At 41.9% G+C, this 13142-nt stretch overlaps 1 protein-coding gene across 1 annotated transcript; it reads right to left on the reverse strand.

Annotated features, from left to right (window-relative positions):
• Window positions 1-939: 939 nt before the first annotated feature.
• On the reverse strand, window positions 940-6477 carry LOC119328600 (ERAD-associated E3 ubiquitin-protein ligase HRD1-like). The gene is made up of 8 exons (XM_037601588.1): window positions 6238-6477; window positions 5476-6080; window positions 4255-4431; window positions 4022-4171; window positions 3724-3929; window positions 3457-3592; window positions 2495-2681; window positions 940-1232 (listed from the first exon to the last, which is right to left on the reverse strand). The coding sequence occupies exons 2-8, from the start codon at window positions 6006-6008 to the stop codon at window positions 1146-1148; spliced, it is 1476 nt and encodes a 491-aa protein (XP_037457485.1). The 5' UTR covers window positions 6009-6080; window positions 6238-6477; the 3' UTR covers window positions 940-1145.
• Window positions 6478-13142: the final 6665 nt, after the last annotated feature.

Raw genomic sequence — 13142 nt, forward strand, 5'->3', positions numbered from 1 at the left:
CACGGAGGGAAGGCGTGGGTCCTGGTACCAAAGGTTTAAGTTGTCGTCGCAGCCACAACAACTTTCGCAGATAAGGAGGCTCATGTTTTATTTTGAGCAACATATAAAAAAGGCAAAGACACAATTCTATTCTATAATGGCACATTGAAGTATCTTCTCGCTTCATCCAAAACATAGATGTATTCCCTTGTCCAAAAATAACTATCACTCAAATAGATATATGTAGATGGATTTTAGTGCTGGATATAGTATATGAACCTAAGCAATAGCCAGAACCCTAGAAATTTGAGGGAGATCCCAAATTAGGAGTACGACCACAATTGCACAGACTATAACCGGTTCCCAATAGCACATTAGCTAGTCCAAACACATGAATTAGATCAACAGGAGCAACAATGAGTCATTTCTAAACCTACGAGCAACATGGTAAGTAGATCGCGCCACTGAACAAAGTATAGCACCAGATCCACCAGAGGCACCACAGATACTAGGAGGAGCTCACCTAGGAGGTTGTAGCCAAGGCAGTAGCACAGCCTCTCGCCGTTGTCCCTACACGGCGAGGAAGAAGCTGCAGCACCGAGGGCCACCATCACAGCCACCTCCAGGTGCAGCCTCCTTGTGTCTAGCCTCACGGCCACCGGATCCTACGCGTCCGGAATAACAGCCACTGGATCCAGACTCGCCGACACTGGATCCGGTGACTCACCGCCGACTAGGAGCCAGAAAAACAGAACTTTTTTTGTGAAGGGGAGCGCCACAAGCCGAGGTAAGGTGGAAGGAAGCGTGTCAGCAGGGTGGAGGGAGTGCAGAGAGTGAGAGTGCAGCTGCGTGGCTAGGAGTAGTGGAGTGCAGGTTGAATACAAAAAGAGTCAATGACGTTTTTGCAAGGACATTTTTGCCAAAATATCATTCCGACTGATATTTTGGGGCGGGGGAGTATAAACCAAGCAAATTACCAGACAAAACAAACGATCATCTGATGTTCATAACCGAGCCTACCAACATCAACAAGCATCACGTCAGAGTTCCGCCTCATATATTGCACAATCTCCATCTATGTCGTTTGTTTATGCTAAGTATTGCACAACCTCCATGTGTAACATATGTTTATCCAGACCCCATCTTCGACTATTCAACTACTTAACTTATTTTCCGGCTTGCTCAGCGTTCTCATTGCTAGTTGGCGATGCGGTGGCCCCTTGCTGCATCATTTGCAATTGGATTTGCAACACCTGGAACAAGTGGCATATGCATTACGTGACAATAGACGGCCTTAACGAGAAAATAACTATCACACGGCATCATCTTATTCCCGGCAATCATGCCAAATCATCAGTTACTTCATCTCATTGGTCGCTGCTAGTTACCAGACAAACATTTATATCTTGAGCAATGGCAGCCATGAAAAAGACTATCCTTGGAAGCTGATGAACTATGTTTACTGTCTACGATCATTCTAGTTTCCCATCCAGAATGTTATGACATATATACTTGAATGCTGCATACTGTTCTTTAAGAATCAAGTGTTTGTCAAGATAGTAATGAAACTGAGTACTCCCTCTGTTCACTTTTATAAGACCTTGAAGACATTTCAGACAATATGCAAAACAGCCTATTTTGAGTTGTCTGAAACGACTTACAAAAGTGAACGGAGGGAGTAACTAAAATAGCAGGAGAAACGAACTTATTGGCATGGCTGTCAACTCTCACAACATTGTACGCACAGTTACAAGTTACAACTGCTAGTGACCTATATAAATGTGTAAGTGAGCAATAAACATAAGATCGGGATTATATCCGGTGCACATCATCAATTAGATGCAATCGTGCAAACCACTTTGGCTTCAATATTAAATCATATTAGAAGTCACCAAACAAATGTCAAGGTTGTGTATTAATGTAATATACCCCCTCTCTAAAGAAATATATAAGAGTGTTTTGATTGCTAAAGTAGTGATCCAAACGCTCTTATATTTGTTTACGGAGGGAGTAACATGTAAAATTTCAAATTCAATTCAGTTTGTATTGAGGTTCTAAAAGAAAATGGAAAAATAACAAAAGAAAAGTAAAAAAATCTCCTTTATGTCTTTCTTAGCTAATGTGGAGTTTTTTCTGGAAATTTTGATATAGTGTACCGTCACAAAACTAACTTTTTTCACCTTCATTTGAGTGTTAAATATATTTGAGGAACATTTGAACCTCAATACAAGGGGGTTTTCTCCACACACACACAAAAAAAAAATGTCAGGGGCATATAGAGTGCAATAAATTCACTTATGTGTGAAATCATGCAAACTCTCGCATGAGTAGTTGGATGCTAGTTGCATGGTCTAGATTCATTAGTTAATCGTAGATGTCATCCCTCATTAAAAAAAATAGTATATGTGTTATTCAGAAAGTTATCTATCTGGTTATTACAGCCTTTTCATACACAATCGCCAGTAATCTACAAATACCATGGTTAAGCAGATTGCATTAGGAAGAAAGGTCTTACCTCTATCTGGCTCCTTATAGCCTTTTCATATGCCTTCTGTAGTGAATTTCCAGGGTCCCCGCTACCAGTTGTTGAACTAACTGGACCACGTGAATAAGAAGGCTGAGGTTCTAATGGATGGCTGGTGGAAGTACTTGCTTCTCCTGGTTGTGAAGTACTTGGTGTAGCGTGCAGAGGTCCTGAGTTCCTGATGATTGATAAAGGGCACTTCAATTCATCGGCATGAAAAAGTACTCCCTCCGTCCCAAAATAAGTGTCGTGGACTTAGTACATAGGGAGTATTTGACAAAGTAAATACCGTTGTTTCAATAGTCCATCAGTGCAATAGTGAAACTGACATAGACAGTGACTAACCCAATCTCAGGTAGCTAAGTATGAAGAAAGTTGATCACATGCAGTACTAACTTGCTGTACAAAAGGTCAAAACCCAGAAGGCCAGAACTGAATAAAAGCATGTTAACTTTAATCTAATGCAATAACAATTAAGTTATAATGTGTTCCCACTTAGAAGGCAATGTTAGTGTTTTCCCACGCCATGCATTCATCTCATTTTTGCTGTTGTGCACTCTTTGGGTCAACCACTTCAATGAGACGACCACAGTGCAGAAACATAAAAATGGCACAACCAAATGCAAAGGATTAGTGGCAAAAAGAAAATTGCTCCAAAGTGTGTATACTTATCACGGAAAAAAAGAACAAGTTCTGCAAATTGTTATCCACTATATTAAACCACCATCAACATGGCACAGGCAAATTAAAAAATTATTAACTAAACTGGCAAAGTTTGCAGATATATTCCAAGTCAAAAGTGTCATAGCTTGCAACTGAGAGATCTAAGAACTATGGAAGTTGCAAATGTAATCTATGGGGAAAAAAGAGCCATCATTTATTATCATAACTAATGGATCGCTAGCATAATCATAAAGAGCGTTTAAAGTGTAACCTATTCCAGAAAAACATACCTATTCAAAGTGTTCACTGGAGGATAAGCAAATGATCTCCCATATAAAGAAGCAGCTGAAGCAGCAGCCTCAAGTTTTGCTTGACGCATGTTCACGTTCTCAGTTGGTGCTCCTCCTGAACTTGGAGTACCGGTGCCTGCACCGATTTTCCTTACATTGAATTAGGATTGACATGCAAAACTGGTTGCATAATGTACTACTGACTGATAAAAATGGCTAGATGGTAAAGTACGATTCAAAAACTCAGACCAATGAAGAGAATCTCACCAGGCTGAACTCCAGGTTGAGCTCCATGCTGCTGTGCTGATGCTGCACGTCCATTATCTGGGGGGATAATTGGAGCTCTACATGTTGGGCAAGTATGTTGGCGCTGTAACCATGACCTCAAACAATGTACATGGAACAAGTGCCCACAAAGCAGCTTCTTTGCTGTGGTCATCTCTTCACGGCAAATAATACATGTGACATCACCCCTGAATATATAAAGAATCTAAATCATAAACAAGTTCAATTGTTGAATCAGTCAATCAACCAAAACAGTACCAATGAAACTAAATGTACTCACGCATCAAGCTCATCTGGTGTGGCATCTGGAAAGCGTTCATTCATGTTGGAAGTCACCTTTCTGTAGCGTATATAATCTGAAATGCGAATTCTGAAGTTGCGGAAGGTCTCATACAGCTCACGAATCAAGTGCAATGGGACACCATAGTTCCTGATATCAAAATAACAGATCAGCCTTAGAAGTTCAAACTACAATATCCTAAGGGGAAAAGAACATTTTATAAAAGAACTTACAGGAAGATCGCTATGAAGAATAGCATATATAAAGACAAGTGCACAAGGTCACTGATAAGCTCCAAATAAAATGTATACACTGCTTTATTCTCCCATTGACCTTCCGCTAGCATGTCGCTGACATAGAATACATACTTCACGAATGTCGACACTGTCGATGTTGCCAGTATCATATACCTAAAACATGAGTCGCACATGTGTGAGCTACTATGAATCTCAATATCTAGAAATAATACATCAGTAATCATCTGCAGAGATCAAGAATAATAGAATTATAACCTGAAGTAAATAACGCAAGACTAATCATCAGCTCAATCTAGGAGCTTTCTCGGGGTATAACTCAATATGGTAGTTACCTTGCCTGAAAGGCATGTCCCGTGCTTTAAAAAGCAATAATCAACAAAAAAAATCCATAACTGGTGAGATTCACCGCAGTTTAGACAACTGATCAAATGATTTGCACTGCTTTCACTTAAATGTATTGCTTAAACTTAGAAGAATAATTCAACAAGTTCCTGGACTTGGATTTTGACAAATGACAACCATAACATACAAGAAAAACTATTCATGGTCTAGTAGATGCGCCAAATGAAATGATTAACTGTTGAGTGCAATAGCGTTAACCCTGATGCAGAAGTTGCTAGATAAAATCGATGGCAAACATTACTTAAGAATGAGTAACAAGTAACATGTCATCCTACTAGTGCGTCTTCAAGCATATATATAACAAGAAATTCTGATGTTTATATGTGATGTGCTGCATGTTTATTGAAAAATATCCACTTCACATTCACACACGTTACATTGATGGGTGTGTCTAGGGCACATCTAGATGTGCTCTAGTTATTGCACATCTAAGTGAGTGAATCAAGCATAAAGAGAAAAAGAAAAAAGAGAAAAAAATATTCACACGAATCTCAATGTAAGATCAATGACATATGACTTAGATGTGTAATACTTATGGCACATCTAGATGTGCTTTAGCAGAACTGTACATTAATCTGTCATATCATGAAAGAGGGGCTTTCCAGGAACAGTTCGCATTTTTCACAAACTTCCACCCTTAGGTATATAACCAAAGCATGCCCTCCATATTTGAGATCAAACAGTTGATGCTTTTTTTTTCAATTTGGTCAGACAGATACTATTTGAAAGGTCGTGTGGCATAATAAGGATGCTACTATATTGCAAGCAAGTAAAGGATGATTTACGAAAACTTACTCAAAAGAAAAGAAGATGGCCACAGATGCCTCCCGCTTCTGTATCAGTGAGCCCAGCGAGTTCGCCAGGAAGAGGCAGTCGACGACAAGAAGGAATAGCATGAAGGACACGATCCTTATGTGCGACAGCATTGGCACGGAGGGTGTGGTCTCAATGTACTCGACCCTCTTCTGCGCAAGCCAGTGCAGAGCCTTGACGAGGAGCAGGGCGGCGACCATGGCGAGGAAAGAGACGGAGAAATCCTGGCGGAAGATGGTGACCGCGAAGAGGATCTCCACGACCTCACGCCACGACTGCTCGTTGAGCCGCTCGACCTCGGCCTCCCGGAGCGTCCCCAGGAAGACGCGCTTCACGAGCTGCCAGGCGACGCACATGGCGACGAGGCCCGTGTTGAGGAGCAGCACGAAGCATATCTTGGACGTGGAGAGGTAGACCATGGCCGGGTAGAACTGCTCCCTGCTGCTGAACGCATAGTACACCGACGTTATCGTCGCCAGCAGGCTGAACACCGCGTACGTCTGCAACCGGATCATCTCGGCCGCCGCCCTCGGCGAATCCCCTCGCGAATTCCGCCGGAAACCCTACGCGCGCCACCAGCGGATCACCTGGAGCAGAAAGCGAACATCAGAGGCCCGATCCGCAAAAGTTTCCTCTCGAATTTTGCGCAGATTGGGAGGTGGATCGAAGAGACGCGGGGCGCGAATCCATGCCCTAGGCGAGCAGGCTGCGTCGGAGTGCAGTAGTGTGCTCGTGGTGGCTTACCGATGCGAGGCTGGGGGGCGGTGCCGGAGTGGAATCTCGTCCCGGGATGCGGCGGCGCCCCTATCCGGATTTCGTACCCTTGTGATTGGTTGGATTGGGAGAAACTCTAGGCTGTGGGAGGGGAGATAGCATCAAGGTATTCCACCTGCGAGGACCATGTGAGTGAATTGAATTGGGTGTGGGGAGGAAGAGGGGGCGGGTTCGCTCGGAGAGAAGGGGGGTCTGCACGCCGGCTGCGAGGGAGGTGCGCCGGTGGACATGCGTCGTCGTGCCAGCACGGCGGTGGCGTGTCGCTGGCCAATGGGCCGCATCCACGTGTAGAAAAGACGTGGCATCTTCGGTCTTGTTTTTCTTTTTAATTTCTTTTTTCGTTTTTGAGGGGTTCAATCTTCGGTCACTAGGGACGGGCAGACGCTCCCAAGGGAAGAACCTCTATATTTGCCCAATTAATGTAGCAGAGTAAATTAGCGGCATGTGGCTAAAGGAGAAAATCAAGTATTTCCCACTTTGAATATTTGGCTTCTCAAAATTGCCAACGTTAAGGCCCCGTTAGGGAATAATCCGCTCCACGCTCCACTCCGGGAGCTGAGGGAGCTGTAGTACGAAATCTGAGAGCGAGCAAACCGCCGCTTCGTAGATTCTAGGAGCTGGTGAATTCTCGAACGGGGCTTAAGAGTTGCATGAATTCCTTAAATCAAGGCTCGTCAAAATGAAAAATCTGAAGTTTAGGGCTTAATAACCGCTACAACATCCTAATCATCTGCTAGAACATCTAGGTAATTGGCTGAAACGTAAGAATACCTTGATTGCCTTGGTGATTGGAGACGAACGTGACGACCCTTGCCTGCTTGGAGTAGACATGGTGAAAGACCGCTGCAATCATTCGCGAAGTAGATCTGATTGCCCTGGTCATCGGAGACGAAGGTGACAAACCTTGCCTGCTTGGAGGAGAGCAGACATGGTGAAGGGTCACTGCAACCATCTGAGAAGTAGATCTGTAGATGGCATTAGGAAGTCATCGGCATAGCCTTGCGGTGGCCGGCGATGGTGGTTTGTCTTCTGATCTCCTTTTACACTCTTTGTAGGATCGACATTTGAGAATAGATGGACTTAATCAATACGCGCGTATATGCGCGTGCCCAAAGGGGCGGGTTGAGTGGCGCTGGCGCGTGGGTAGGTGTGGCAAATGACGATGGCGGTTAGGTATGCACGTGTGTATGTGCGCGCCCAAGAGGCGGGTTGAGTGGCGCTGGAGTGTGGGGTAGGTAGGACAACTGGCTATGGGGGTGATGGGGGTCGGCTACGTGCGTGTGTGTGCGCCCAAGGGGCGGGTTGAGTGGCGCTTGAGCATGGGGTAGGTAGGACAAATGGCGACGGGGTCAGATACACGCGTGTGTGCGTGCCCAAGGGATGGGTTGGGTGGCGTCGGCGCGTGGGTAGGTGGGGCAATTGGTGATGGCAGTCAAGTACACGTGTATGCGTGCCCAAGGGGCGGTTTTGCGTGGCGTTGGCGCGCGGGTAAGTTGGGCAAGTGGCAATGGCGGTCAGGGACATGCGTGTGTGCGCGCCCAAGGGGCACATTGAGTGGCACTGGCGCGTGGATATGTGGGGCAAGTGGCAATGACGGTTAGGCAGAGCGAGCAGGCAACAGTCGAGTGGTGCGAGCAGTCAACAATCGGGTGGGCAGCACAAACATTTACTGAAGACGATGAAAAAAATGTGAAGGGAAGGGGTAGTGACAAAAAGATTCGTATTTTTTGTAAGTTTAGCATTTTTGTAGCCGGACAATCTTAGATATCTAAAATTGGTCTTTTTCAAATACCTCTAAAAAACAACCCGGTAATAAAGGGGCAAATGGGTTGGGTGGCAATTTAGCTAATCCATATTTGAAGTGACAATTTTGAGAAGCCACAAATTCAAAGTGGCAAATATTTGACTTTCTCCTAAATAAACCCATCCGAGATAACATATTAATTTTCAAAATGAAATATATGTTTGAGTTCACATTTTTTTATTTCGTTTCCAAAGTGTAGAATCACTGACCCTAGATAATAGATTATTTTCCAAAAAGAAATATAATTTTAATTCACATTTCTAGTTTGTTTCTAAAATTGCGTAGAATCACGATTACCACCCATAAATGAAGTTTGTACAATGTGACATATGACGCCCATTAATCAAGAAAATAGTCCTACCTAGATCAAGAAGTGACAACTTGGTTTCGAGTGTTGTCCCTGGTTGTTGCATCACCCCAGAATGTTGCAAATATTAAGACTTGTGTGTATGTTTTCTTATTTGCTGTTGAACGTGACATATCTTGTATTGCTATCCTATCTTCTCTAGTCTTGTATAGCTGACTTCTAGAAATATGATAGGAATAGTTTCCTTGTCACGCAAGACATTATGTGTATATATTGTAACCTACTCCATGGAATACAATGAGTTGCATCTCTACATGGTATCAGTTTACCCTACGATTATCATCGCTTCCGCCCTGCGCCGGCGCTGCTGCCGCATCTTCATGTAGCCGCCGCCGCGCCACCTCCACCCTAGGCCGCCGCCGCATCTCTGATACGTCTTCAATGTATCTATAATTTTTTGATTGCTCCATGCTATTATATTATCTATTTTGGATGTCAATGGGCTTTATTTTACACTTTTATATCATTTTTGGGACTAACATACTAATCGGAGGCCCAACCCAAATTGCTGTTTTTTGCCTATTTTAGGGTTTCGAAGAAAAGGAATATCAAACGGAGTCCAAACGGAATGAAACCTTTGGGAACATGATTTTCTCAACGAATGTGATCTAGGATACTTGGAGTGTGCGTCAAGAAACAACGGAGGAAGCCACGAGGCAGGGGGTGCGACTACCCCCTGGGCGCGCCCTCCACCCTCGTGGGCCCTCCATTGCTCCACCGACGTACTTCTTCCTCTTATATATATCCACGTACCCTCCAAACATCCAGGAGCACCACAAAAACCTAATTCCACCGCCGCAACCTTATGTACCCGAGAGATCCCCATCTTGGGGCCTTTTCCGGAGCTCCGCCGGAGGGGGCATCATCGGTTTGGTTTTGCCTACTAGATTGATATTTCTTGCAATGGGAGAAGTGCTTAGCTTTGGGTTCAATCTTGCGGTGCTCGATCCCAGTCCTAGTGACAGAAAGGGAACCGACACGTATTCTATTGTTGCCATCGAGGATAAAAAGATGGGGTTTATATCATATTGCATGAGTTTATCCCTCTACATCATGTCATCTTACTTAAAGCATTACTCTGTTCTTATGAACTTAATACTCTAGATGCATGCTGGATAGCGGTCGATGTGTGGAGTAATAGTAGTAGATGCAGAATCGTTTCGGTTTACTTGTCTCGGACATGATGCCTATATACATGATCATACCTAGATATTCTCATAACTATGCTCAATTCTATCAATTGCTCGACAGTAATTCGTTCACCCACCGTAATACTTATGCTCTTGAGAGAAGCCACTAGTAAAACCTATGCCCCCCGGGTCTATCTTTTATCATATTAATCTTCCAATACTTAGTTATTTCTATTGCCGTTTATTTTACTTTGCATCTTTATTTATCTTTATCATAAAAATACCAAATAATTATCTTATCATATCTATCAGATCTCACTCTCGTAAGTGACCGTGAAGGGATTAACAACCCTTTATCGCGTTGGTTGCGAGGTTCTTATTTGTTTGTGTAGGTGCGTGGGACTTGAGCGTGATCTCCTACTGGATTGATACCTTGGTTCTCAAAAACTGAGGGAAATACTTACGCTACTTTACTACATCACCCTTTCCTCTTCAAGGGAAAATCAACGCGGTGCTCAAGAGGTAGCAAGAAGGATTTCTGGCGCCGTTGCCGGGGAGATTCGCGCCAAGTCAAGTCAAGATTTGACTCCCGACAATGAGACATTTCTGGTGCCGTTGCCAAGGAGTCTACGCACAAGTCAAGACATACCAAGTACCCATCACAAACTCTTATCCCTCGCATTATATTCTTTGCCATTTGCCTCTCGTCCTCTCCCCCACTTCACCCTTACTGTTTTATCCGCCTTTCTTATGTTCGTCTTTCCATTTGCTTTCATGTCCTACTTGGCTCGTTTGCTCGTTTGGTTGGAATAGTTGTTTATTTATTGCTAAACAAAGAACCTAAGATCTATGGATCCTCATTCGCTTGCTAATCTTTTTAAGAGATCTAATTATGATGAACCAATTGCTAGTGAGTTGTGTGCACTAGATTATCTTTATGAAGTTTTGCTTGAAATTCGTGAATCTGAAAATTGTGATGAAGTACTTTATGCAGTGATTCACGATGGATCTTTGAATAGAAAGCATGATTGCAATGATGATAGTATAAATTCTATTAATGTCAATTGTGCTTATAATATGCAAAACCCTAAGCTTGGGGATTCTAGTTTTGCTATGTCTACTACTTGTTGCAATGATCATGATTGGGGTGATTCTTATTATGATCTTGAAAATTTATTTAAACCCCATGATGAATATGAGATTGATATAGTGTTTGCAATATTATTGAAAGTGGGTTTGGAAGAGTGTCAACTTTAGATCCCACATATTTGGAGAATGTTCAATCTTATGAAATTTTTGATAAATGTGGGTTTGGAGAGGTCATGACTTTAGTTAATGTTAGTCCCATTATTTTGGAAGAGTGTCAACTTTGCATGCATGTGGATCGTGTTGAAAATATTTTATGTCATACTATTTTGTTGAATTTGCTTATGATCCTACATGTAATTATTATGAGAGAGGAAAATATGGTGGTAGAAATTTTCATGTTACTAAATTACCTCTCGTTATGTTGAGATTGCTATTGTTTCTTTCTGCTTCCTTGCATATGCTAGTTTTTGCTTACCTTGATAATTTATTTGCCTATAAGATGCCTATGCATAGGAAGTATGTTAGACTTAGATGTGTTTGTCACATGTTTTATGATGCTCTCCTTGTGCTTCAATTCTTGTCTTTCATGTGAGCATCGTTAAAATCTTATGCCTAGCTATAAGGCTTTAAAGAAAAGCGCTTGTTGGGAGATAACCCAATATTTTTCCTTGATGTTATTCAATAAATAATTTATCTAGAATCTGTTTTAGTTGTGTTTTTGTGTTTGATTAGTGTTTGTGCCAAGTAGAACCGTTGGGAAGACTTGGGAAAAGTCTTTTTGATCTTGCTGTAAAAAACAGAAACTTTAGCGCTCACGATAATTGCAGCCATTTTTATTTGGAAAGTTCTATTTAGTTAATTCTTTTTGAAGATGATTAATAGATAAATTCCTCACGTCCAGCAATTTATTTTAGAATTTTTGGGGTTCCAGAAGTTTGCGTTAGCTACAGATTACTACAGACTGTCCTGTTTTTGACAGATTCTGTTTTTCATGTGTTGTTTGCTTATTTTGATGAATCTATGGCTAGTAAAAGAGTTTATAAACCATAGAGAAGTTGGAATACAGTAGGTTTAACACCAATATAAATCAAGAATGAGTTCATTACAGTACCTTGAAGTGGTGTTTTGTTTTCTTTCGCTAACGGAGCTTACGAGATTTTCTATTTTGAGTTTTGTGTTGTGAAGTTTTCAAGTTTTGGGTAAAGATTTGATGGATTATGGAGTAAGGAGTGGCAAGAGTCTAAGCTTGGGGATTCCCATGGCACCCCAAGGTAAAATTCAAGGACACCAAAAAGTCTAAGCTTGGGGATGCCCCGGAAGGCATCCCCTCTTTCATCCATTGGTAACTTTACTTGGAGCTATATTTTTATTCACCACATGATATGTGTTTTGCTTGGAGCGTCTTGTATGATTTGAGTCTTTGATTTTTAGTTTACCACAATCATTTTTTCTGTACACACCTTTTGGAAGAGACTCACATGATTTAAAATTTATTAGAATACTCTATGTGCTTCACTTATATCTTTTGAGCCATATAGTTTTTGCTCTAGTGCTTCACTTATACCTTTTAGAGCACGGTGGTGGTTTTATTTTATAGAAATAATTGTTCTCTCATGCTTCATTTATATTATTTTGAGAGTCCTTTAGAATAACATGGCAATAATAAAAACTTTCATACAAGTGCATCGAGTACTAAGAGAAGTTTGATACTTGATAATTATTTTAAGATATGGAGATGGTGATATTAGAGTCATGCTAGTTGAGTAGTTGTGAATTTGAGAAATACTTGTGTTAAAGTTTGTGATTCCTGTAGCATGCACGTATGGTGAACCATTATGTGATGAAGTCGGAGCATGATTTATTTATTGATTGTCTTTCTTATGAGTGGCGGTCGGGGACGAGCGATGGTCTTTTCCTACCAATCTATCCCCCTAGGAGCATGCGCGTAATACTTTGTTTCGATAACTAATAGATTTTTGCAATAAGTATGTGAGTTCTTTATGACTAATATTGAGTCCATGGATTATACGCACTCTCACCCTTCCACCATTGCTAGCCTCTCTAGTATCGCGCAACTTTCACCGTTACCATAAACTCACCATATACCTTCCTCAAAACAGCCACCATACCTACCTATTATGGCATTTCCATAGCCATTCCGAGATATATTGCCATGCAACTTTTCATCATTCCGTTATTATGACACGCTTCATCATTGTCATATTGCTTGCATGATCATGTAGTTGACATCGTATTTGTGGCAAAGCCACCGTTCATAATTTTCATACATGTCACTCATGCATCATTGCACATCCCGGTACACCGTCGAAGGCATTCACATAGAGTCATATTTTGTTCTAAGTATCGAGTTGTAATTTTTGAGTTGTAAGTAAATAAAGTGTGATGATCATCATTATTAGAGCATTGTTGTGACGCCCCCGATTTGACCGTACACTAATCATGCATGCAAATGTGTACGACCAAG

The sequence above is a fragment of the Triticum dicoccoides genome, chromosome 7A (genome assembly GCF_002162155.2).
Source record: "Triticum dicoccoides isolate Atlit2015 ecotype Zavitan chromosome 7A, WEW_v2.0, whole genome shotgun sequence".
Lineage (NCBI taxonomy): Eukaryota > Viridiplantae > Streptophyta > Magnoliopsida > Poales > Poaceae > Triticum > Triticum dicoccoides.

Bases quoted from the DNA above. Each gene is read 5' to 3' on its own strand.
- LOC119328600 (XM_037601588.1), bottom strand. From the start codon at position 6,008: ATGATCCGGTTGCAGACGTACGCGGTGTTCAGCCTGCTGGCGACGATA. The intron at 4,432-5,475 runs GTAAGTTTTCGT...CTCATGTTTTAG, and splicing joins GCCATCTTCTTTTCTTTTGA to GTATATGATACTGGCAACAT. The intron at 4,172-4,254 runs GTAAGTTCTTTT...TTTTGATATCAG, and splicing joins TTCTTCATAGCGATCTTCCT to GAACTATGGTGTCCCATTGC.